Source organism: Hemitrygon akajei, chromosome 4, assembly GCF_048418815.1.
Source record: "Hemitrygon akajei chromosome 4, sHemAka1.3, whole genome shotgun sequence".
Classification (NCBI taxonomy): Eukaryota; Metazoa; Chordata; class Chondrichthyes; order Myliobatiformes; family Dasyatidae; genus Hemitrygon; species Hemitrygon akajei.
The window spans coordinates 63,958,940-63,986,581 of NC_133127.1; the positions used below are offsets into that span (position 1 = coordinate 63,958,940).

Consider the following 27,642-nt stretch of genomic DNA (forward strand, 5'->3'; position numbering starts at 1 on the left):
CTCACTAGACCCATGTCAAGCAGGCATTGTAGTCCGTTCAGATAGAGACCATGGACTCAGCAAGTTTCTTTTTGAAATCAGAGATACATTAATAAGAGCTCAGGCACAAACTTTTAGCATCCACTATGTTTCCCAATAGGGTTACATTTCAATCTAAATTCACAAAGACACCATCAATCTGAATTGCAGCCTGGCTTAAGACTGAAACTTGCACAGCAGGAGGCAGTCCTTTCAAGTCTCACTGAAAGTGGTTGCAATCTAGATAATGTATCCTTCAGCTTCCCTGGGGTGCTTCTTCTTCTGTACAACCACCTATAGAGAACCAGTTTCAGTCAATTCTGCCATGCACTGTGTGCACCAATGAAACCTTAAACTCTGCAAGTAAATAAAGTTATGCAATAGAATATAGAGTTGTTTATATTGTTCCATTTGAAATGCTTTCCTTCTCTATTTTTGGTTTAGAGAACTTCTCTTTGACTGGCTGTCACAACATAACCTTCAGAATTCAGGGAGAGATATTCACAGCTTCTGGTTGACTATATGTTGTGTTCTTTATATTAATACATACCGTGAGTTTCTAATAAAGATCCATATAGTGGAAGAAATAGAACTTTTATTTAACAGCAACAACCACACATGTCTAACAGTGCCATGCTTCCAGATCTTTTTACCATTTCTGCATATGCTCAGAACTCTCTCCAATGACATTTTTACATGTGATATCACCATATCTTTCTTTCCTTAAAAGGAAAAACAATTAGCAACATTGACCAGAACAAATGCATAATTTAACATGTCTCTATCATTCTCTCTGGGAGTTTACGAACACAAGTAGACCTTCTAAGTGGTTCACACAGATCTTGTGTTTCATTGTTATTTCCATGATTTGTCTGATCTGCATCAGTTAACTGAAACTCTGAAGTTGGCTCTTTCTTGAGGTCTTTGCGATTTCTTCTTAACACTGCTGCTTCTTCTATTTAAACCATGTATGATCTGGGTTGTACTTCTTCAAGTACTGTAGCTTTCTTAATTCCTTCCACTTCCATTTGTAATGAAATACGAATCTTTTTTTCTTCATCTAATTCATTCATTAACTGTGTAATCTCTTTTTTATGCTGAGACTTCATCATTTCAATAAAACTTCTCAATTCTTTCACTTGTGCTTTCACTTCTTCAATTGGATTCTGATTCTTGTCACTCTTTGACTTCAGGTCAGTGTTGTACTGTACCGGCAAGTTTGGCCTCTGTCCTCCTGCAGAGGTGAGATTGCGATGGAATGCATGGCCCATTAATGCATGTGTGTTACTTCCAGAGGGCAAAACTGCAACTCCTGGTTTTGGTGACAATGCTTTGTCAGATGCCAGTAACAAAGGGATGGGTCCGGGAGCTTTCTTTATGACTTCTAGCTGTTCCATTCTGTCAAGCTCTGTTTTCAGTTGATCACATAATGCAAAAAGTACTTTTCGACATGGATGTACTACGAGTGGCACTGTGTTGTCAATTTTAATCATGTGCTCTCCTGGAAGACATCCAAGCCCTTTGAACAAGTCCTCATACTCTTTCATCAAGTCACTGTATTCTGACTCTGTGTCACTATCCAGGACTAATACTCTTTTCACCAAATTCAGTCTCTCACAGGCAGATAAACCCAATATTGACTGTACATTCCTTGGCACCTCCACAAATGAAAGCATGTGCACCATATTTTTGTGTGATACTTTTGCCACACATGTTCCTTTAACTGGAATGTCTGCACCTGAATACCCAGTCACTTTTATATTTGTCTGATGTAACTTTGTTCTTGGCTTTAATACAGTAAACTCAGATTCTGCAAGAACATTTACTTGTGTTCCAGTATCAAGTTTAAACAGAATATTGTTTTGGTTCACTTGCAATGGAATAGTCCAGTCATTCTTAATTTCGATTGTTTTCACAAAGCACATCTATATAGAACTCCTCAAGTTCATTTTCAAGCACTGCATTTACTTGTTTCATTTTCTTTCTGCTTCTGCAACAGCGTGAAAAATTATCACTCTCACCACAGTCATTGCACATTTTCCCATACGCTGGACACTGTTTTGGCCGATGCTGCCGTCCACAGTGATCACATAGCTTTTTCCTTTCAGATGACGTCTTGCTCTCTGTCGTTTTTGTTGTTGTTTTATTATTTTTTCTAATATGTTCGCAATTCCTCACAGCGTCTATGTTGCAGTTCTCAATGAAAAGTTCTTTAGCCTGTGACGTCATGGTTTCCAAAGCTTTGCAGAGCATCAAAGCTTTTTCCAAGTCTACGTCTTGTTCTCTTAAGAGTCTTCCTCTCAGACCATTATCCAGAATGCCACAAACAATTCTGTCTTTAATGAAAGAGTCTGTCAGTTCTCCAAACTCACATGTTTTACTCCAGTGTATCAATTCAGTAACATATTGATCAATAGTTTCACCAGCTCTCTGCGTGCACGTAAAAAATTTGTATTGCTCATACGTCATGTTACGCTTTAGTATACAAAATGCTTCAAATTTGTCTATTATCGATTTTAGATTTAAATTATCTCTATTTTCAAAAATAAAATGATTATATACCTCAATTGCGTTGTCACCTTTAACGTGGGGTAGAAGCGCAGCTTCTGTTTTTTCCGGTTTTCGATCCGCTTCAGTCACCGATAAATACGGTTCAAAACGTTGCTTAAATTTTCTCCAGTTCTCAGCTACATTCCCAGACAATTGAAGTGTCTGTGGAGGTTGCAGCCCTTCCATTTGCAAAACTGTCAACAAACACCAAAACAGTTGGAACTCTTTTGGATTATCTTTGATTCTCCCATGTTAGGTAACATATTATTATTCCAGACTGACTTCTGACACCATGTTGTGTTCTTTATATTAATACATACCGTGGGTTTCTAATAAAGAACCATATTCTGGAAGAAATAGAACATTTATTTAACAGCAACAACCACACATGTCTTACAGAACCATGCTTCCAGATCTTTCTATCATTTCTGCGCATGCTCAGAACTCTCTCCAATCACATTCCTACACGTGATATCACCACTCTATGCACCATAGATTCAAAAATAACCTGAGCTCATGTACTGGGCCCCTCACTTACGTAACAAAGGGGTAAATGCCTGTTTCAAGCAATCACCAGGAAACCTGAAATGTAGCCTGATCTAATATCCAATATCAAGCCAGAAAAACTTCCTGCTTGAGATATAGGTCTTCATTATTCCCAGTTAACCCCATGAGTAATTTTTTTAGTGCATAAACTAGACTAGGCAGGTCAACCTGTAGCCATTGAGTGTCATTGTGTTATTCTCTATATTTTGACATGGCTGGAGAATACAAAGGGCATCTTATGCAGTGTTTTATTACAAATGGTAGTTAATTTATAAACCTAGAAATGCTATTTTATATACTTCAGAGAATAAAGGCACAGGAACAAAAAATGAATGCTGCATTCCAGTCAAAAATACATGTTGGAAAAGAGCCCAGTTGTAGCAATGATCATTCAGAATAGGAATAATTATTTAGAACTAATCTGTGGAGCTGGAGCCCCTTGGGAACAAAGATGATCTGACTAAATTTCTTACTAGATTCTTACAGCAGGCACAGAACAAAGACATTGCTCTTATCAGACTGGACATGTTTTAAATATCAGTCGCAGAGCTGGAAGGATTGTTCATGGTAGACAAAATCAAAAAAGTATTAAGATATCTATTAGAAAACTCCAAGTGCAATTAAAAACTCTGATACTTTATGAATCCCTTTCAATTATTACAGTGTTAGGCTCCAAAAATCATTGAATTCATGTGAATTTTGAGTATGAAAATCAAAAGTACCAACCATTTAATCATGCAGGGATAATATGGACATTATGTGAACTGGAAAAGAGAACGATAGGAATATACACTCAGTGGCCACTTTACTGGGCACAGGACTGGAACTGAGTGTGGTCTTCTGTTGCTGTAACCCATCCACCTCAAGGTTCAATATGCTCTTCATTCAGAGATGCTCTTTTGCACACCACTTTTGTACCAATGGTTATTTCAGTTACTGTCCCTTTCTTGTGAGCTTGTACCATTCTGGCCATTCTCCTCTGACCTCTCTCATTAAGACGTTGTCACCCACAGAACTGCCACTGACTGGATGTTATTTTGTTTATCACCACATCCTCTGTAAACTCTAGAGACTGTTATGTGTGAAAATCCCAGGAGATCAGCAGTTTCTGAGATACTCAAACCACCCCATCTGGCACCAACAATCATTTCACAGTCAAAATCACTTAGATTACATTTCTTCCCTGAACAATAGATGAAACTCTAGACCATGTCTGTATGTTTTTGTGCATTGAGTTGCTGCCACACGATTGGCATTAATAGTTGCATTAATGAACAGGTATACAGATGCACCTAATAAAGTGGCCACTGAGTGTATATTTGGCACCCATGAAATGGCTACCCCAAACATTTGGTTTGTGGGAATAGAAATATTTAACAGGAATACAATCAGGTGTAATCTGTTTTATACTATTACCCAAAGTCAAAATCGAAGTATCTTTCAGAATTTGCTACAATGAAACTTCAAAGCTTTGAGCTTTTTAATGTGAGTTATACTAACATAAAAATTTACTATTGGTTGTTTGCACTGAATGACCTTGTGTAATAGTGGCTATGCATTATAATTTTCTGAAATCCAGTTCTATTAAGATCAATACAGAGCTGTAACTGTATACTTGAGTGTAACACACAAAAGTGAGGGCAAATATTTCAACAGCCAGCTCTCAATGAGGTTCCAGAAAATAAAATTGTTCAAAAATCACAATATACTAGAAAAAATTATGTTGTTTATTGCTTTAAAAAATTGGGCTCAATTTTATACTATGCTAACCATTATAATTGCAGAAAAATTTTGCATAATGCTTAATAGCCTAAAGCATGAATCTATATAATAAATCAAGTTATGCTATTGAGATGGGATCAATAGATAGACATGAAAATGCCAAGAAATTTCAGTAGTTAAGTATTTTGATATGTGACATCTTTGCTTTCAAGTTTCCTTAATAATAGCTTAGACACAGACAAAATAATTGAACTGGGTTATTATCTGCATTTAACTATCTATATAGCACTAACAAGTGTTATATAGTACTGTATCAAAACTAGCAATGTCTCTGTCATGCCTCCAAGCTTGAAATAAAATTGAAGAAACACAGTGGTTTGCACTTACCAACCTGGATTAGAGTTCACTGAATATCTTTCCTGCATGAGCCCCTGAAAAAAACCCCACAGAAGATGTTAGAAATGAGCACCAGGAATCTACATTTAATGATCATTCTTCTAAACTAGTAGGAGGGATTGCAGGAGGTACTGCATTTAGGAAGTGTAGAACAGGACAAGAGTGAGAAGGACAAAGGGAGGTAGTGGAGGGTTGGAGGGATTAAGTGACAGAAAGAGACGATGAAAGGCAAAAATCTGAGTCACTTACATTGCCACAGGATATAAAAGTTCAGTGCTGGCAAGCCACCACATCCAAGAAACATGAGGAAAATATGAACTGCTAGGCAAGATTGTAGCAACCAATAGGTGAGTCCAGGGCTGAAACAGAAAATAAAATTATCAAAGTATGCATAAAGAAACAACAGAAGCCCGTTCAGGAAACTATGAAGAGGTGGAGGCAGAAGAGAAGGATAAATGGAGAAGAAAGGGTCAAAGGAGGGACCAGATGGGAGCTGGACACATGGGGAGGAAGGAGTCGTGGTGGCCCGAGAATTTATTAGGCAGATACACTGAAGTTATGTTATGGGGTGATGCATCAAGGAAGGCAGAGCATGATCACGTCCCTCCGGCAGGACTGGTGGTGGCAAGGGATGAGCAGGGAGGTTGAGAAATTCTGCCCCCATTGTATCATTTGTGCCTAGCAAAACCCTGGTAAGGGCAAAAAGCTACAGCTGGCAAACCAGCCTTGGCCAAGGGGACCCTGGGAAAACATCCAGATGGATTTCACGGGGCCCCTGCCAAAATGCAGGAGGAAAAGCTACAGCCTAGTAATTATGGATCACTTCATCCAGTAGGTAGAGGTCTTCCCAACAAGGGACAACACACTACATGGATTCTAGCTCAGAAAACCCTCCCAAGGTGGGGAACCCGAGTCCAGGTGGACAGATCAGGGAGCACATTTCACAGGGAAAGTGATAAAGGAAACATGCCGACTGTGAGGAATTCAACAACGGTTCCACATACCCTACCACCCTCAGAATTCAGAGTTTTTTACACTCAGTTCAATGTCGCCAACACAGAGCCCCCAAGGAGAGCCGCCGATGCGACCTGCACCTTGGTCATCTCTGAGGCTGAAGTACACAGTTTCCAACGGGTGGACAGTCGCAAGGCTACGGGACCGGACGGCATCCCAGGGCAAGTACTCAGGATGTGCGCGGCACAAACGGCAGGTGTGTTTACAGACATTTTTAATCTCTCCCTCTCCCAGTGTAGAGTGCCCTCCTGCTTCAAAACATCCACCATTGTCCCTGTACCTGAAAAGACCAAGGTAACATGTCTGAATGACCGGCATCCTGTCGCACTCACCTCAATAATAAGCAAAAGCTTTGGGAGGCTGGTTAAGGACTACATCTGCAGCTTGCTACCACCCACACTGGACCCCAAGACAATTCACCTACCGAAACAACCGATCAATAGATGACACAATAGCCACAGCTCTACACATTGTCCTTACACACCTAGAGAAGAGGGATGCTTATGTGAGAATGCTGTTCTTGGACTACAGTTCAGCATTCAACACCATAATTCCCTCCAGGCTCGACAAGAAGCTCAGAGACCTTGGCCTTCACTCTGCCTTGTGCAGCTGGATCCTGGACTTCCTGTCAAATCACCAGCAGGTGGTAAAAGTGGACTCCCTCACCTCTTCCCTTCTGACCTTCAACACAGGTGCCCCTCAGGACTGTGTACTAAGTTCCTTCCTTTACTCCTTGTATACCCATGACAATGTGTTGGCACATGGCCAAGTGGTTAAGGTGTTCGTCTAGTTATCTGTAGGTTGCTAGTTCGAGCCTTGGCTAAGGCTGAGTATGTGTCCTTGAGCAAGGCACTTAACCACACATTGCACTGCGACAACACCAGTGCCAAGCTGTTTGGGTCCTAATGCCCTTTCCTTGGACAACATTGGTGGCATGGAGAGGGGAGACTTACAGCTTGAGCAACTGCCGGTCTTCCAATTAAAAAAAACCCTACCCAGGCTTGCGCCCTGGAAACTTTCCAAGGTGCAAATCCATGGTCTATCTAGACTAACGGAGGCCTACTACTACCCATGACTGTGTCACCACCACAGTTGCAATCTGCTAAAAATTTGCTGATGATACTACATTGATTGGCCTTATCTCAAATAATAACAAAGCAGCCTACAGAAAAGAAGTCTGACACAGTGGTGTCAAGAAAACAACCTCTCCCTCAATGTCGCAAAAAAAAAGGAGCTGGTTGTGGACTACAGGAGGAATAGAGACAGGCTAGCCCCTATTGACATCAATGGATCTGGGGTTGAGAGGGTGAATAGCTTCAAATTCCTTGCTATACATCATCGAGGACTTCACTTGGTCTGTACATACTGGCTATGTGGTGAAAAAAGCACAACAGTGTCTCTTTCCACTCAGACGATTGACAAAGTTTGGCATGAGTCCCCAGATCCTAAGGACTTTCTACAAGGGCACAATTGAGAGCATCCTGACTGGCTATATCACTGCCTGGTATGGGAACTGTGCTTCCCTCACTCACAGATTCTTCAGAGAGTGGTGTGGACAGCCCAGCGCATCTGTAGATGTGAACTTCCCACTATTCAGGACATTTACAGCAACAGGTGTGTGAAAGGATCATTGGGGGCCCAAGTCACCCCAACCACAAACTGTTCCAGCTGCTAACATCTGGGAAATGGTACCGCAGCGTTAAAGCCAGGACCAACAGGCTCCGGGACAGCTTCTTCCATCAGACTGTCAGACTGATTAATTTACACTGACACAATTGTATTTCTAAGCTATATTGACTGTTCTGTTGTATATCTTCCTGTACATACTATTTATTACAAGTTACCATAATTGGCATATAACACAATGAGACAGAGACATAATGTAAAGATTTTTACTCCTCATGTATGTGAAGGATGTAAGAAATAAAGTCAATTCAATTCAATGGTAGAAAGGATGAACTGAGCAATTAGGAATGCCTTAGCCAAAGCTATAGCTGAGATGGGAGAGGCATGGATTGGTGTATTATCAGGAGACCTCATGAGATTGTGAGCAACCCCGAACTATATGCTGAGTCTCAGTCCCTACCGGTTACTGATGGAGTGAGCAATGCGACTCCCTTAACCAAGCTAAACAATAGCAGCACAGCTGATCAGAGAGAAATGGAGGGAAAGGAGGTTGTTCTCCCACAACCAGGTGACCAAGTCATGGTGAAGGTTCTGCCTGACAGGGCAGAGTTTGCTCCCACATGGACAGGACCACAGAGGGTACTTTCAACAAGTGACATTTGTGGTCTGTGTGCAGACTCAGCAAGGCAGCCAGTGGAAACACTGGACTCAGGTTAAACCATATAACTCACCTTCTTGTTGCTCCCACAGGCAGAGCGGGGGATCAAGTGTACCCAGTAACTGTGTAATTACAGAGAACCTAAGAGATGAACACCAGCTGGCCACACCAGACCTGACCACAGCTGGTGGAAACACACTCACAGCAAACGTGAAGGCAAAAGACAGCGAGAGCGTGCTCAAGTGTGATGCTAACAATACTCTGTAATAAAGGCTGGTTGCTGATGGTAGATGATCAGTTGAATAGCAGGGAATAGAAAAGATATTAGGGAAAACATATGGGAAGGGACTTTAGTTAAAGCAGAGACAGCAGGTTCCACGACTTTGATAGCAAGGCAAACTGAGAAAAATTGCACATCGCATCTGAAAGCAGTCACGTGAATGGGGAGTGAACACTAATAATCTGGCCCCTTTCAGCAGTTGGGTCAGCATTTGACTGGACAGTTCAGCAGCGTTGCTTCTGGGGAGAGGCCCTTGCAATCATTCAAATACAGACCACCCCCAACCCCTCCCTGTACATCGATGAGAGGGCCTGTGAGCCTGATGCGCTTACCCTTCTGGTACATCTGGAAAGAGAGAGTTTTAGCTACCAGAGAATGAAAGGGTGAAGCTGCAATCTGCCAGCAGAAAAAGAGCCAATGGACGTATGAATGAAGCCAAATTTCTGAAGACTATTGTTCAAATTTCTGGAACAATCTCTCTGCTTAGCATTTTGTAGGTAGCAATTAGGAATGATAGGGTAGATGTAGATGCACAGAAAACAATTGAGTGGGGGGTGGGATTCCAACACAGGCCATTTCTGCTGTCCTATTTGAATAGACCCTCCTTAAGATTGGCCTTCCCTGGTACAAAATTTATTTTTGTCCTGGAGGACCAAAAGGAGGGACTGCAGATTCCCAATATCTGCAGCATTTTTCTATTGTAGGATAGACTACAAAAACTGTGTCTGTCATATCAACCCACAAAGTTCCATATGGGCAAATTAAACTAGCTTTCTGGAGAAAGATTCATTTATATCATTTTGCCTAGTCCTGAAGCAACAGTACATTCTCATCATAATTACCTATTGTTTTCAAAAAATTTTATTCAAATGTTTATCTAATTTCAATTTAAAATCATATTCTAGTCAAAGAATGCGTTATATAAAAGTATTCCATCAAACAGAGTCAACAAGCAGGAAAACAAAAAACCTCATACCAACTCTTTTCTTAACCACACCCTCCCCACCTGACATCTCCACCCCACCCCCACTGCCACCGCCATCACCACCACCCACTTCTACCACATGTTCACTACAAGATTTAACCAGGCTTTTTACTTCTTTTGCAAAGATTCTTGCTACAGTGTTAGCTGCCCCAGAGCAAATTGTCACCAAAATGCTCTTTGCACCTCTCTTCAGTACAGCTAATGTGAAAAGCACAGAAGGGCACATAGGATAAATATAGTAATCATGAATTTCTGAATTTTATTGCATTTTAAGATGAGCAAAAATATAGAAAGAAATGTCTCACATTGGTTTTGTAAGGTTTTTTTTGCTTTCACGTGTGAGGATAATTAATGGAAATTGATTGATTGGCACAGTTCCCTTATCGATGGGTGTTACACATGTTTTGAATTTGCGCCAATATATTCCTTTTAAATCTTCACTGATTGGACCAAATCTCTGCTTCTGCCTGCTTTACTTGGGAGCTCTGGAATTTTATCACACAAAGCTAAAATCAACAAGAAGGAGATTATTTCAGTAATTGGAACACTGCTGGCTGATGAAAAATTCCAGGTAGTCATCCTTTTGGAAGTAGTTCATTGATGATACAGTATATGGTATCGCTCAAAGATTACAGAGCATGAAGACAAGCCTAGTGCTTGGCCATTGGATATTGACAATATATAGTCTGCTATCATTTAATAGAAAGCATGAATTATATGGAATGGGAGAAATGGTTTTCAGGTCAAGTAAGTCCAGTAACTAGAGAGCACTGATTTACCATTATTGCCAAATTAACTAGATGGAAGATACGGAGTTTTTAATTCTATAAATGGTGAGATTTTATGCTCTGAAACATACTGACAGAAAGTGTAGTTGATTAGATGTTCAAATGCCATGGAAAAAAAACTCTGCATGAAAGGATAAAACAAGGTGCGAAATGAATTGTATGGTTCCTTCAAAGAGCTAACAAAGATACCATAGCCAAAAATGTACAAAGATACCATAGAAAGTGGCCACTTTCTATCCTCGATTATTGTATGACTCTGTGTGATAATATATGGCACCAGTTACAACTGTACATTTTGTTCCCATTTTACTAATTCACAAAGCAATAGATATTGCAGACAACTTTTCCTCATTAAAATATTCTGATGTAAAGCCCTTATCTAAAAAGAAGATTTAAATGAAGAAGATAGTGTGAACATAACAAAGCACACCATTTAAATTGGACTGATAAATCAGGGGCACTTCATTGCTTCTGATGCTGTCTGGTATAATAAATTTTTTTCTTTTAAAATCTTTTCAGAATTCTAAGTAAGTCTGTTCTACTCCTTCTTTCACATTGTTCAAGTTCCTTATTGAATTGCACACTTTTATCCCTGATATCTTCTTAGAAGTTTGCACAGATTTGTCATGTTATCTAAAACTTTGACAAGCTTCCGTAGGTGCACAGTTGAGAGTAACCAAGCTCATTGCACATAGCCTGGTATGGAAACACCAATACTTTTGAATGGAAAAGCCTACAGAAGTGGTGGACACACCAGTCCATCCCAGGAAAAGCCCTCCCCACTATAGAGCACATCTACAAGGAGTGTTGCCACAGGAAAAGAGCATCCATCATCATTGGCCCCTCACCTTCTATGTTCACTGCTGGCAGCTGCCAATCAGAAAAGAGATACAGGAACCTTTGGTCCCACACCCACCAGGTTCAGGAGCAGCTATTACCTTACAAGCGCCAGGCTCCTGAACTAGCATGGATAATTTCACTCACCTCAACTCTCAACGTATGGACTCACTCCCAAGGGCCTTACAACTCACGTTCTCAGGATTATTTATTTATTTATTTATTATCCCTTTTTTTCTTGTATTTGCACAAACATTGGATATTTGTCAGTATTTGTGTGTAGTTTTTCACTGAGTCCATTGTAATTATTTGTCCTACTGTGAATGCCTGTGGGGAAAATGAATCTCAGGGCAGTATTGAATTGATTTGAATTGAATTGTGACTTTATTTCTTATATCCTTCGCACACATAAGGAGTAAAAATCTTTACGGTACATCTCCATCTAAATGTGCCATGTGCAATCATAGTAATTTATAATAATTTATAATAAATAGAACAGTCAATGTAATATAGAGTATACTCAGATAAGCGTGAGTTCATCAGTCTGATGGCCTGGTGGAAGAAGCTGTCCCGGAGCCTGTTGGTCCTGGCTTTTATGCTGCGGTACAGCTTCCCGGATGCCAGCAGCTGGAATGGATTGTGGTTGGGGTGACTTGGGTCCCCAATGATCCTACAGGCCCTTTTTGCACACCTGTCCTTATAAATGTCCTGAATTATGGGAAGTTCACAACTACAGATGTGCTGGGCTGCCCACACCACTCTCTGCAGAGTCCTGTGATTAAGGGAGGTACAGTTCCCTTACCAGGCTGTGATGCAGCCAGTCAGGATGTTCTCAATTGTGCCCCTATACAAATTTCTTAGGATTTAGGGGACCACACCAAACTTCCTCAACCCTCTGAGGTGAAAGAGGTGCTGTTGTGCCTTTCTCACCACACAGCTGGAGTGTACAGACCACGTGATGTCCATGATGTCAATAGGGGTTAACCCAACTCCATTCCTCCTGTAATCCACTACCAGCTCCTTTCTTTTTGCGACATTGAGGGAGAGGTTATTTTCTTGACACCACTGTGTCAGAGAGATGACATCTTCCCTGTAGGCCACCTCATTACTGTTTGAGATAAGACCAATCAATGTAGTGTTGTTGGCAAATTTAATTAGCCGCTTGGAGCTGTGAGTTGCAATACAGTCATGGGTATAGTGACATATACATACTTGGATAATAAATTTACTTTGAACTTTGAACTGATATCATCCAAGTGAACCTTCAAGCCCTCCGTCATGCATTCAAAATCAGATTACGTGTCGTATTCCAGCTTTGCCTAATTTGCTGTTTCACCTCAAATTTTACTTTTAAATTCAATGTCATTGTAAAGAAAAGCCAAGATCCTCTCTTTCCATGATAATAATTAATTTTATTTTCCATATATTTATGAATGTTCAGATACATGTACCCATACTCATAACATCAGTACTGCAGTCTTTACCACAGTTTCCTAATCCCCCGTTTAGATATCTTGACAACTGAAGTAAATTGCACAACTTCAGGCATTACTTATCTCACGTTCCCTGAAATCTTGCATGAGATTGCACCATTTTGTAGCTGAAAGCTGTGTCCTTTGCCATTTATAGCTTTAAGTCATCTATGAGGAATATTAGATCAATAAAGCCAGTTAAAAATATTTTTTGTCATCATCCCAGTTCTTAATGTGAGAAACTGCATTTACCAAATTGATGGATTTATTCCAAGGCAGGCCTTCCAGGTCTTGGCTTCACCCATTTGGCTTATTCCCAAAAATAGCTTTTTAATGAGTCAGCACAGCACTTTAGGATCCTAACATGATTTCCTTGAGGGTTTTTTTGAGTCTTATATTCTACAAGTATTACTGCCAATGTTAATATCACTGGATCCATTTATAAAGATCAAGAGAATAATTTCTGGTTCATTAAGCTAATTAATTTGGATTATCACAGCTTGTACTTGATTGGATAGATAAATGTACTGTTGATGATTTTAGTAGAGAGAATGCAGTATATTCAGTGTCAGCATTTTAGTGGGGCATCTCTATTAATGTTGTCAATTTAATGCTCAAATGCTATTTAAAATGGCAATTGCATAATCTCATCCATAATACTGAATAATATGGTGTAAGTAGGGACAGCATAGGTCAAATAACCTGCAATAAATTGCACTTGATTCAGCAATTTTCCAAAAATATTCCAGGTCTCTGAATCAATTTATATCTAGGTGCATGCTCAAAATGCTACAATGTCAATGATATTTATGGGACTTAGATGGTGCAGCACTGGCAAGACCAGACATTTTTTCAAACCAATTTGTGAATCGAGACACAATTTCAACCAGTAAAAGATGAATTAAATCATATCAGGAAGTTTATTCACTTACAAAGAATGGGAAAGTTATAGAAAGAACCTTTGGTAGTGTAAAATAAAAAATCCAGTAACTGCTCAAAACATTCAGATATAATGACCTGCGGAGGTTTTTGGCCAGGCAGTGAGTTATAACATACCCCTTCCAGCTGTAGATATTTCATGATCTATTTGTTTAGTTACATTAACTGTATTTTAAAGTGTTAATGTCCACCATTTCCTGGATGTCTTTAACATTGGCATGTTTGTAAACTCCAGGAGCCCAGATACTATATCTTAAAAATTTAGTAACTACTCCTGTGCCAGAAGAGATACACCAATTTCAGCACTTGTCCTGGTTGTCTAACGTATATATTGAAGACAGAACTGGTTCTTGATTGTAATTCTTTACTATTGTTCTAACCTTTGGTACCTTCTAATTCCAACATTCTACTGGCTAGCCTCCCATTTTCCCCGTCAAGATTCAGACCCTTTAAAATACCACTATCAATAACCCAACCCACAGTTAGATCCACTCATCCATCACTTTCATGTCTATTGATTTATACTGTCTCACAGACCCCAACAACTCCAATATAAAATTTGCTCCACATCTTCAAATCCTTTCAAGGTTTCACCTTCCCATCACAAGTACTCATTCACTTTTTGAGAAATCCGGACTTTTCTACCGCTGACCTCATGTCCATCCTGACCTTAATTTGTACTATCAGTTACATCTGTGAAGAGGTCCAGTTTACTTGGTTATACTTGACAAACATCAGAAAACTTTCATAGGATGGCAAATACATCAGATCAAGAAAATGAGATAGATATGGTAAATGTGCATCAGAAAATCCTTTAATAAAAGAGTACAATAAGAAAAATACTAAATAAGGAAGATGGAATTAAGAGGAAGATGGAAGGATGGATTAAATAATTGGATGGAAAATATAAAGGGTAGGTCAGTTTTCAGAGTTGTTGGTCAGAGACATTAATGTAAAAAAAAGATTCAGCTAGGGCCTCTTCCATTTAACCTTCTGTGGCTGAGATAAAGAGCTAGATCTTCCTGACATAATAATCAATTTATCTTTTCCGAGTTTACACATTTACTCCTCTTTTTCCTCTTTCATATATGTAAAGCTAGAGGATATGATGTGAATATTGGAAGGAGCAATCAAAATGGAATTTATAGTTATTTCTTGGGAAGACCAGCTGAAGATATAAATTGACGTTGATGATATTGCAAAATGGCCTAAAATTTAGCCGACGATATTCAATGTCGACTGGTGTGAAGTAGTGCATTTTGGCAGCATGATAGCATAATGGTTACTGTAATGCTATTACAGCTCCAGTGACCTGGGTTCAATTCCCGCCACTGCCTGTAAGGAGTTTGTACATTCTCTCTATAAACGTGAGGGTTTCCTCCAGGTGCTCCGGTTTCCTCCCACATTCCAAAGACGTATGGATTAGAAGGTTAATTGATCACATGAGTGTAAATGGACCATGTGGGCTCATTGGGCCAGAAGGACCCGCTACAGTGCTGTACCTCTAAATTTAAAAAAAATTGGGGCGCCATGGTAGCATAGCAGTTAGCGTGATGCTGCTACAGCCTGGGATATCGGGGTGTTCAGATTTCAATTCCAGCGTCCTTTGTAAACAAGTTTGTATGTCTGTCCTCTATGTGTGCGTGTTTCCTCTGGGTGCTCAAGTCTCTTCCCACTGTCCAAAGATGTACCAATTAGTATGTTAATTGATCATTTTAAATTGTCCTGTGATTAGACTAGGGTTAAATTGGTGAGTGGTGCTGCTCGAGGGTCCGGAAGGACCTATTCTTTGCTGTATCTCTAAATAAGTAAAATGAAAACAGATACAAGTTATCATGTTCTCAGTGCCATAGGAACAGGATATGGGGACATAGGTTGGATGGACATTAAAAATATGCTTCAGGTCAGTGAAACTATAAATAAAAGCTAACACAATGTTAATTCTAATCTCAAGAAAAGTGACATATAAAAATCAAGAGAAGTCTATCCAGAGCCTCTTGAAGAGCTCAGTCAGAGTATTATGTGCAGGATTTGACTCCAGGCTATTGAGGTTTCAGAGAGAGAATAATGTAGATTAAACAGGATACTGCTCCACAAGAAAAAGGAAAGAAATCTGAAGAAAGATTTGTAAAATCAGATCTTCTTTAGAACAGTACAGATGATGGGCTTATGTGATTCAATAATTTAAATTCACAAACAAATTACACAGGTGAGAAAGAGGGAAAGGGTAGTCATAGATGAGAGTCTGAATGACTAGGATAAAAGAAAAGTGAAGAAGTAAAGGGAACAACAAAGTTCAAGTTCAAGTTAATTGTCATTCAATCATATAGACCACCAAATGAGATAACTTTCCTCCGGATTGCGGAGCACAATGCAGTACATATAAATTGCGATACAAAACAGATAAGGTAATATTACCGCAAATAAATTAACAAATAATTAGCTTCATTTACAACATGAGTTTAAAAAGTAAACAGTATAACACTACTGGAGCTTCATACATGATCAGATGTGGGTGGTGGCAGGGTGTTCAGGCATCTCATGGCTTGGGGAAGAAGCTGTTCCCATCCTAACAGTCATTGCTTAAAGCTTTAAGACAAGTATTGGTCCATTATTAGATGAGAATAGAGAACTATTGATGAAAAATAGGGGAAATGGCAGAAACTTTGTATCTCTGTTCACAGTAGAATATTGAGTGGAGGTTCTTTAGTTCTATTTCTCTTAGTTATACCATTATTGCCACTTTAGTATTGCTTTTTGTACTACTTCAGATGGTTCTTTAAGGTTGTTATAGCTGGGGTGGTAATGGGAACAAGCACCACTACCTATTAAATGCTTCCAGTGGCGTGCACCTCAAATAGCCTCTGACAACCACGTCCAGCTCCTAGCCTTCATGTGTGGCTTAGCTACTGAGCACAATGGAACCGTTTCTACTGACAAGAGAAGGGGCAAAAGCAGATTACTGGCACCTTAATATCGGTTGCTTCGGGCAGATGGGCTTGTCAGTCGTAGATGGTAGCTCATCTAGGAGAAGGAAAACTCTGATCTCAAACCTTCACTGCCTTGCAGCTATACCCACTCATGGGGAAGGCTTTAGGAGTAAACCCCAAGGGAAAAATCTAGAGCAGTCCTACATTGAGTTCAATGTTGACTGGCAATTCCTGCGACACTGCTGGTACCAAACTGTATCAGTCTCTGCCATTCCTTTGGGTTCATCAGATGCTTGGAGAGGGGGAGCTTGCTACATGGGCAAGTGCTCACTCTCCATTTCATACAGCCCAGGCTTGCAAATCTAGACAACTAGGATCTGTTGGATCCTAGGATCAGAGCCCATGGTCAACTCTGATCGATGGAGGCCTCACACTACAGATGGCAGTACTGTCTTTGAACCATTCAGTTGTTCTATGCTCATTGTTACATATATTAGAACCATATATATTGTTTACACTGTGAGCTTTACACGAGCAAGGAATTCTATTGCACTTTGGTGCAAATGACAGTGAGCTAATCTGAATAAAGAGACCTTCATTCAAGGTAATACATAACCCTGATATCAAGACTTCTTCCCTTACCGAATAACCATATATAGAGTCATAGAACACTACAACTCTGAGACAGGCCCTTCAGCCCATCGAGTCTGTACAAATCCATTAATCCGCATAGTACCATCGACCTGCACCTGGACCATAGCCTTCCATATCCCTCTTATCCAAATATCAATCCAAATTTCTCTTAAATGTTTAAATCAGTCCTGTTTCCACCACTTGCACAGGCAACTCATTTCACACTCTTGCAACTCACTGAGTGAAGAATTTCCACCTCATGTTCCCTTTAAACATTTCACCTTTCACCCTTAACCCATTACCTCGAGTTGTAATCTCACCCAGCCTCAACAGAAAAAAAATTGCTTGCAGTTACACTATCTATACATCATAATTTTGTACACCTCTATCAAATCTCCCATAATCTTCTATGTTCAATGGAATAACGTCCTAAACCATTCAATCTTTCCCTATAACTTAGGTCCTCAAGACTGGGAATACTTTTGTAATTTCTCTGCATGCTTTCAATCTTATTTGCATCTTTCCTGTAGGTAGGTGACGAAAAGTGCACACAATGCTTCAAATTAGGCGTCACCGATGTCTTATGCCCAACTCCTATACTCAATACATTGATTTATGAAGGGCAATATGCCAAAAGATTTGTTATAGTCTTTACAACTGTGATGCCACTTATTAGGGATTATGGATCTGTATTCCAAGATCCCTCTGTTCTACCATACTCCTCAGTGCCCTACCTCTCACCGTGTAAGAGACCCATATGGTTTGGGAAGACCTGGTTGATCCTCCAAAATTGCAATACCTCAGACTAGTCTGCTTTAAATTCCATTTGCCATTTTACAGCTGGTCTAGATCCTGCTGCAAGCTTTGGTAGTCTTCCTCACTGCCCACGACACCCCCAGTCTTGGTCTCATCCACAAATTTGGTGATCCAGTTTATCACATTATCATTCAGATCATTTATATTGATGACAAACAACAAAGGACCCTGCACCGATCCTTGAGGGACACTACTAGTCACAGATCTCCAGTCAGAGAGGCAACCACCTACAACCACTCTCTGGCTTCTTCCTTGAAGGCAATGTCTAATCCAATTTACCATGTCATCTTGAATGCAGTGCTAAGACACTGAACATTCTTGACCAACCTCCAATGCGGGGCCTTATCAAAGGCCCCTCCAAAGTCCATATAGACAACATCCACTACTTTGCCTTCATCAGCTTTCCTGGTAACTTGCTCAAAAAACTTTATAAGATTGGTTAGACATGACTTACCATACACAAAACCATTTTGACTATCCTTAATCAGTCTCTGCCTATCTAAACACTCATATATCCAGTTCCTTGGAATAATTTCCAATAACTTTCCCACTACTAATGTCAGGCTAAGAGACCTACAATTACCTGGTTTAGTCTTAGAGCCTTTCTTAAAATTGGAAAAAATACTAACTATTTTCCAATTCTCCGGGACCTCACCCATGGCTAAGGATGTTTTACATTTCTCTGCTAAGGTCCTTACAATTTCTCCACTAGCCTCTCACAGAGCCTGAGGGGAGACCCTGTCAGGCCCTGTGGATTTATCCACCCTAATTTGCCTCAAAACAGTAAATACCTCCTCCTCTGTAATCTGTATATGGTCCATGACCTTGATGCTACATTTCCTCATATCTATAGACTCTGCATCCATCTGCAGAGTAAATACAGATGTAAAAAAAACCTACTTCAGGTCTCCCTCATCGCTTTCAGCTCATGAATAGATTACCAGTCTGACGTTCCAAAAGAGCAATTTTGTCCCTTGCAATCCTTTTGTCTCAATACATCTGTAGAAGCCCTTAGGATTCTAATTAACTCTGTCTGCTAGTGCAGCCTCATGTCTTTTTTTAGCCCTCCTGATTTCCTTCTTAAGTGTTCGCGTTCATTTCTTTTGCCCCCTCCTTTACTCGCTGTATACCCATGACTGTGTGACCACCCACAGCTCCAAGCTGCTAATTAAATTTGCTGATGATTCTATGTTGATTGGCCTAATCTCAAATAATAACGAGGCAGCCTACAGAGAAGAAGTCATCAGAATATTGAGCAGCCAGTCCTGCCCCTCCTGCAACCAAGTCTCACTAATGGCTACAATGTCGAAATTCCACATGCTGAGCCATGCCATAATATCATCCACCTTTCCTGTACTAGTCCTTGTATTGAAATATACGCAGATCAAAACATTAGTCCCACAATGCACAACCTTTTGATTTCTGACCTTTTATATAGGCTTAACAACATCTTTCTCCACAACCACTCCATTATCTGTTCTGGCACTCTGGATCCCATCCCACTGCAATGCTAGTTTAAACCTCCACATGTAGCAAACTTTCCCAGTGGGATATTAGTCCCTCTCCAGTTCAGGTGCAAACTTCTATAGAGCTCCCACCTTCCCTGAATGATCCAAAAATCTAAGCCCTCCCTCCTGCACCAACTCCTTAGCCACTTATTAGACTGTACAATCTTCCTTTTTCTAGACTCACTAGCACTTGACACAGATAGCAGTCCTGAGGTCACATTCCTGGGGGGTCTTGTCCTTTAACCTAGCACCTCTCTTCCTAAACTCCACCTTGCAGTAACTCATCATCCATCCTACCCATGTCATTGGTACCAACATTGACCACAACCTCTGGATGCTCACCCTCCCACTTAAGAATGCTGTGGACTCAATCTGAGATACCCCTGACGGTGGCATCCAGGAGCCAACAAACCATCCAGGAATCTTATTCTTCTCCACAGAACTTCCTTTCTGTTCCCCAATCACTACAGCTCACCTATTCTCCTTTCTTCCACTCTGAGACACAGGGACAGACTCAGTGCCAGAGACCTAACTGCTGTGGCTTTCCTCTGCTAGGCCATCTCCCACAACAGTATCCAAAGTAGTATACCTGCTGTTAAGTGGAACAACCTCAGGTGTACTCTGCATTGGCTGTCTATCCCCTTCCCCCACCCCAACACTCACCCAATTACCTGTGTCCAGAACCTTGGGTGTAACCACCTCCCTGTATGTCCTGATAATCAACCCCTCAGTCTCCCAAATGATCTGGAGTTCATCCAGTTCCAGCTCCAATTCCTTAACACAGACTGTTACAAGCTGCAGCTGGATGTAATTCTCATTTGTCAGGGACACTGGAGGTCTCCCTGCCTTCCCACATCCGGCATGAGGAGAAATCCAGTATCCTGTCTGGCATCCCCACTGCTCTAAATATGCAGTAAGAAAGAAATAAAGAATACATAATAAAACAAAATCTACCTACAGCTTACACCTTTCCTCTCCAACATTAGCTCACTCACACAATGGCCACTTCCTCTTCTTAAAATGTCTTCCGAAAATATAAATGTGCAACATTCATTGGTTCCTCTTCATCCAGACTACTTACTACACCCTCAAGGAGCTAATAAATTTCTCAATTACAGTTTCTCTTTTATTTTTTGTAATGTTGAGCCTTTGTTTCCTCAATAATGGATTTAGGTATCAGGCTAACAAGCTGATAACTTCTTACTTTCTGCATTTAAGTAAGGAGGGAAACTACAAGCTATTTAGCCTAATGTCTGTTAGATCTGCAATTTTACAAACCACTGGGACTCTTACGGTATGTAGCAAACTTTGGAAGCATAGGCCTAATCCAGCATCTGTGTCTGCAGCTAGTTCTTTAAAGGCCCAGGATGTAGGCCTTAAAAGACGATTTTAGTTTTGCAGGGATCATCAGTCTTTAATCCTGTTAATTAACATAATATCTCTTCTCCGCTGTAGAGAAAAGTATTGGGGTTTTAAGTATTTAACATCTGTATTATTGATCGTAACAAAATTTGTGGATGATACAGAGGGTAGTTTGAAAATAAGCTGTGAAAAAGACACAGTAAACCTGCAAAGACTGGTTAAGCAAGTGGCAGCATATGGCAGATAAAATTTAATGTGAAGAATTGCAGCATAAAACTACCTTGGAAACAAGAATAGTAAAATTAAAATATTGTTTGAATGGAGAGAGAGTACAGAAGGCTCACAAAATTTTGCTCTCCTCATTTTAGGAATTTCAGAGGAGATTTATTAGAGAAATTTATTAGGATGAAGGAAATGTCATGAGGAAATTTGGAACATGTTAAGCCCCTCATTTATTGGAATTTATAAGAATAAAAGTGATTTTATTGAGATATATATATAAAAATTCTGAGAGCTATATGCTGACAATCTAAAACTAGGTGGTATAGTTTCAGAATAAGGGGCTGTCATTTAAGATGCTGATGAGTAGAATTTTTTCCTCTCATAAATAGGGATAGTTGGAATTCTTTGGATTAATGGACCCTCAAGCATCAAGAACTGTTGGGTCGGGTTTAAACTAATTTGGCACGAGGATGGGAACCGGAATGATGTGGCTGAGTATGGGGCAGTTGATATACAAGTAGATGTGTGTAATGAGACTGTGAGGGAGGACAGGTAGATGACAGGGCAAAATTGTAGTCAGTGGAATGGGTTGACATGGGAGAAAACTCAAAAATGATGTTTTATAGAGGACTGAATGTGTTATATTTGAATGCATGCAGTATACAGAATAAGGTAGATGATCTTCAAGCTCAATTAAAAATTGGCACAGTGGCATCACTGAGTTGTGGCTGAAAGAAGATCAGAGTTGGGAGCTCAACATCCGAGGATGCATATTGTATTGAAAGGACAGGCAGATAGGCAAAGGGGTTGGCTTGGCTCTATTGGTAAAAATGAAATCAAATCCTTAGAAAGAGGTGGCATAGGATCAGAAGATGTAGAATCCATGTGGGTAAAGTTAAGAAACTGCAAGAGTAAAAAGACCCTGATAACAGTTGTATACAGGCCTCAAACAGCAGCTAGGATGTGGGATACAAATTATAATGGGAGATAGAAAAGGCATGTGAAAAGGGCAATGTGTGATAGTTATGAGGGATTTTAATACGTAGTTAGATTGGGAAAATCAGGTAGTGCTGGATCCCCAGAAAGGAAATGTGTAGAATGCCTATAAGAAGGCTTTCTAGAGCAGCTTGTAGTTGAGCCCACAATGGGAAAGGCAATTCTGGTTTGTGTGTTGCGTGAATCAATCAAGTTTGGTTAGGAAGCCATAGATAATGGAACCCTTGGGAAGCAGTGATCATAATATGATAAAATTCACCCTGCAGATTGAAAATGAAAATAAAGTCAGATATGTCAGTATTAGAGTAGAATAAAGAAAATTGGAGAGGTATAAGGAAGGAGCTGACCAAAGTTGATTGCAAGGGAACACTAGCAGGGACTACAGTAGAGCATCAATGGCTGGAGTACCTGGGGGCTATTTGGAAGGCATAGGATATACACATCCTAGATATGAAAAAGTATTCCAAAGGGAGGAGGAAGCAACTGTGGCCAACAAGAGAAGTCAAAGCCAACATAAAAGCAAAAAAGAGGGTGCACAATAGAGCAAAAATGAGTGGGAAGTTAGAGGATTGGGAAACTTTTAAAAACCTAAAAAACAAATGAGGCAGGATGTAAATAAGCCAAGAGTGCTGTGCACCATGATGGGAGGTAGGAATAGGTGAAATGGAATTGAATTTACTGGGAAGAGTGGAACCTGTTGAGAGGCCGACCAGGTGGTCATGGTGTTAGGAATTAAATCACATGGCACTCGTAAGGGGTGTCCATATATGAACTCAACTACGGATGACTGCAGGTCCTCTTTCGAAGCTGTTTTGAGCACTAACAGGAACCACAGGACATGAGCATGCCAACACTCATCAGTCAGGGAAGCCCTCAGAGCAGCCTTTAAGGAGCACTGAAAACACTCCCATTGGCCACTAGACTGTAGGTGATACGCCGTGGTGTGATGTAGCCTAACACTGAGGTTCTGGGCCATCACAGCCCAGAGGTTTGATATGAATTGGGGACATGATCAGGGGAAATATCAGATGTGATGCCTAACCGAGCAACCCAGGTGCTAAAGAATGTTGAACCACGTCTGCGGCCATCGTCAATGCTAGGGGGTGACCCCTGAACACCAGGTGGTATGGTACACCATGATAAAGAGGCGAGTAAAACCGCGGGAGGGGAGGAGAGGGCCAACAAGGTCCACATTGACTTGGTCAACCCATCGCTCAGGGACCTCAAAAGGTTCCAATGGTGCCTGAACATGACAGTTTTGGCCCACTGGCAATCCACACAGGTTGCAGTCCAATCACGCACGTCCTTTCAAAGGCCGTGCCACACAAATCAGTGTCTGCGAGGCCTTCTGGCCCTGATGCGAGAGGTCATGTACAGAGTCAAAATCGGCCTCCGGTTTGCACGCACAATGGGGCAAGGGCAACTAGTTGAGATATCACAAATGAGGGAAACCCCAGCTTCCCCAGACTTAATGTCAGCCAAACGCAGTCCCCTGACGGCTGTTCAGTAAGGCTGGATCTCTGGGTCAGTAGCTTGGTCGGCTGTCATGCCGATGTGTCGACCCTATGTGTACGGCCTCAGCGGCCGGCCATGAGAGGCAATCAGCCACGGCATTATTTTTCCCCTTGCTATGTTGTATATCAGTTGTGCCCAGTGATGCTGCCGTGCAGACTAAGAGTCTGATATTTTGGCCATCACATGCACGAGGGGTTTGTGGTCAATGAACACCGTGAAATGGCCAGCCTCTAAAAGAAAATGAAAATGACAGACAGTCATATGGAGACCGAGAAGCTCAGGGTCAAACGTGCTGTACTTCCCCTCAGGGGGACGGAGCTGGCGGCTGAAGGAAACGAGCAGCTGCCGCATGCCTCTGACCAACTATTCGTACACAGCACCCACAGCGCAGTTTGAAGCATCAGTAGTAATGGCTATAGATGTGTTGGGGAGCGGGTGCACCTGTAGGGCCACATAAGAAAGAGCTCGTTTGGTACCATCAAATGCCCTGCTCATGTCTTCTTACCAGTCAAGCACGTGATTAGGGGTATTGCCTTTGAAAACACTATACAAGGGAAGCATAAATTCAGCAGCTCGTGGAATGAAGCAGTGATAGAAATTCACCATGCCTAAAAGCTCCTGTAGTTTTTTTAGTAGTGTGGGTTTTTAATTCATGGCTACTTTTGAGGGGAGGGGTTTTGCACCTTCTGTGGAGATGTGATGGCTGATACAGTCAACGGTTAGCAATCTGAAGTGGCATTTAGCAGGGTTAATAATCAACCTATGTTCGCTTAAGCACTTGAAAAGTGTGCATAGATGGGAAACATGCTCAGATTTAGATGCACTGCTGACAAGTATGTCATCCAGGTAAACAAAAAGAAAGTCTCAGTCTTTTCATGCAAAGTCCATCAGCCATTGGAAAGTCTGTGCTGCATTTTTCAGCCCAAACAGATTGCACAGGAACACAAAGAGGCCAAATGGGTTATCACAGCTGTTTTGGGAATGTCCTCAAAGCATACAAGCACCTGATGGTACCCCCTAACTAAACTGACTTGGAAAAAATTGACTTTCCAGCTAAACGTGCTGAGAAGTCGTGGATGTGTGGGACTGGGTAGTGATCAGGGGTGGTGACCACATTAAAGAGTCAGTAATTATCACAAGGGTGGCAACCACCATTGGACTTAGGGCTTGGTGAGATTTGGAAATTTGCCCAGCAGTCGAATGAACTCACATGCAGTGGAGCATGCGCTTGACAGAGTCATTGAGGGGAACTTACTGGGTGAGCAGGATAATGACTTAAAGTCCTTGACATCCACAAACTGGCAATTTTTAAGGTCAACCAACAGGCGTTAGGCACACAGGAAATCTGTACTGAGAAGAGGTCTAGCCACTTTAACCAGGATAAAATCCCATATGGAATGTCACCCACTGAAGCAGACCGTCATCTGTCGTGTGACTTACGTTTGGATCTTGTTGCTGGTGGTGACCTCCAGCAATGTTTCATCGCTCTTTGCCTTCTCACCAATAGCCAATGCTGGCAACACACTCACTTGAGCACCCATATCACACAAGAAGCGTTGCCCTGAAAGGGTGACTATAATGAACAGTGGACGACCCCGGGAGTTGAAACCCGTGATGTTTACAGACCTCTGATGACCTGATGTGCTAGCACAGTCAAAGCTGCAAGGTAGTCGGAACTTCCTAGTGTTCCTACCAAAGCGAGCAAGGGGAAAGCAAGGGCCCGACATCGTCTGCTTCATGGGTGCAATGTCCTTATGTTCGGGCCCTTACTGACCTGGCTTATTGAGGTAGAGAAAGCAGAAGAAATGATTCATCGCTGCCCAGTTGATTGTAGACTACCAGCCATTTTAGCAAGTTCCCTATATTGGGTGCATTAATGAGGGCTATATAAACTTAATCAAGCATTTGCTGCATGATGAGTTCTTTAAAAATAAAACAAGGATGGTGATTTCCAGCATGTGGTCCATTAGCTCCGAAGGCTTACCTTCACCGAGGCCAGGCAGAAAGAGCAACTGTTTGGTGTGCTCAGACTCCGATAGTCCAAATATCTGTAAAAGATGAGTTTTCAGTGAACGGTATTCTTTGTGTTCAGGAGGGTGTTCCAGAAGACTCACAACTCTCGCAGCCGTAGAGTTTGCTGAGTGATACTACGACATAGAAATATTTGGTGTTGTCAGCGAAGATTTCTAGAAGCACGGATTGAGCTTCTGCTTGTTCAAAATCAGCGATGGCATTTTGCTCCTAAAACTCTGGCAGTTTCAAAGCAACTGTGTTGGCTGACATGCTCAATAACTTTGGAATTGTCCTGGAGTATCAGGGTCACCAATGTAGATTTTTGCAAATAAAATGAAGTGAAGCATTTTATGTTTCAGAAAAGCCATAGCAACTCGTTTATTGAACACCAAAAAACTGAACTCGAAAGGGCGCTAAAATCCCTTTACATAATTACAACATCATGTCAGACCACCTCTTAAAGCAAAACCCCAATTCAATGTCAGAGGTTGCGTAATATGTAATTACGTTATCTGACAAAGTCATTAACTATATTTAAAGTGGAAATTGATAAGTTCTTGATTAGTCAGGGCATCAAAGGTTATGGGGAGAAGGCAGGAGAGTCAGGTTGAGAGAAATAATAAATCAGCCATGCTGGAATGGTGGAGCATTCCTAATTCTTCTCCAATGTCTTACAGTCTCATGAAGAGTCACAACTCAAATTGGCAACTGTCCATTTTCCTTCCACATATGCTGCCTGATTCACTGAGTTCCTTGAGCATTTTGTTTGCTACTTCAGATCTCAACATCTGCAGTTCCTTGCATTGCCAACCATCAAAACCTCCTCATTAGATATTCCATTCATCTCAGCAGTTAATCTAAAGAACCTTCTCTGAACTTCTTAATTAAATAAGAGTCGAGTCATTGAACATATTCAAGTTTGAGTTGGACAGAGTTTTGGTCTGTAGAGAAGCCAGGGATTATAGGGAAAGTGAAGCTGAGACCAAGATCTGATCAGCCAAGTTTTTAGTGAATCATATAGCAGGCATAGTGGACCATACCTTCTTACATTATTATCTCCAACTTTATATTCTTATCCCCCAACATTAAGAGGCTGTGAAATTTACATACAGGCACTTTCAGGCAGTAACCATGTTAGCAATTAAGATTGAAGGGAAAGAAATCGTAGACATAAAGAACCAGTTGAAAATGTAATTACTATTATTGGGTCACATGAAGACCAAACATGCATTTCACAAAGTGCAGACATAAACACTTTTTTGCCAGTTATTCAATTACCTTAACTTTATGGCCATTGCTGAGGCAGTGTTAAGGGCATTCAGTGATTTCTTGACTGAACTGGTCATCTGGAACTGCAAACTCCGTAGCATAGGTGAGTGTGTAGTGCACAGAGCCTGCTTACTCAACCCAAATCTGATGGAACATAATGAAATGTCTCAGTCACAAATAAGAAAATGTTCAGATGCTGGAAATCCAAGCAACACACGTAAAAGGCTGCAGAAACCCAACGATCCAGGCAGCATCTGTGGAAAAAAATAAGCAGTCAATGTTTCAGGCCAAGACCCTTCATCAGGACTGAAGAAAAAAAGATGAGAAGTTAAAGTAAGAAGGTGGGGGGAGGGGAGGATCAAATAGGTGAAATAGGTGGTAGGTGATAAGTGAAACTGGGAGAGGTGAGGGGGTGAAGTAAAGAGCTGGGAAGTCGATTGGTGAAAAAGAGCTGGAGAAGGGGGAATCTGATAGGAAAGGACAGAAGGCCATGGAAGATAGGGAAGGGAGAAGGAGCACCAGAGGCAGGTGATGGGCAGGTAAGGTG

The 27,642-nt window shown here is 41.1% G+C and overlaps 1 protein-coding gene across 3 annotated transcripts; it reads right to left on the reverse strand.

Annotated features, from left to right (window-relative positions):
* Positions 1-27,186, reverse strand: LOC140725920 (uncharacterized). 3 transcript variants are annotated; one of them, XM_073041852.1, is made up of 5 exons: positions 27,105-27,186; positions 5,482-5,591; positions 5,228-5,267; positions 2,581-2,762; positions 1-2,354 (listed from the first exon to the last, which is right to left on the reverse strand). In XM_073041852.1, exon 5 carries the CDS (start codon positions 1,941-1,943, stop codon positions 978-980), a length of 966 nt encoding a protein of 321 aa, XP_072897953.1. In that variant the 5' UTR covers positions 1,944-2,354; positions 2,581-2,762; positions 5,228-5,267; positions 5,482-5,591; positions 27,105-27,186; the 3' UTR covers positions 1-977. The 3 variants fall into 3 exon arrangements, with proteins under 3 accessions (XP_072897953.1, XP_072897952.1, XP_072897951.1); XM_073041851.1 differs by having other exon boundaries at positions 1-2,350; positions 5,224-5,267; XM_073041850.1 differs by having other exon boundaries at positions 5,224-5,267.
* Between the last annotated feature and the right edge of the window lie 456 nt (positions 27,187-27,642).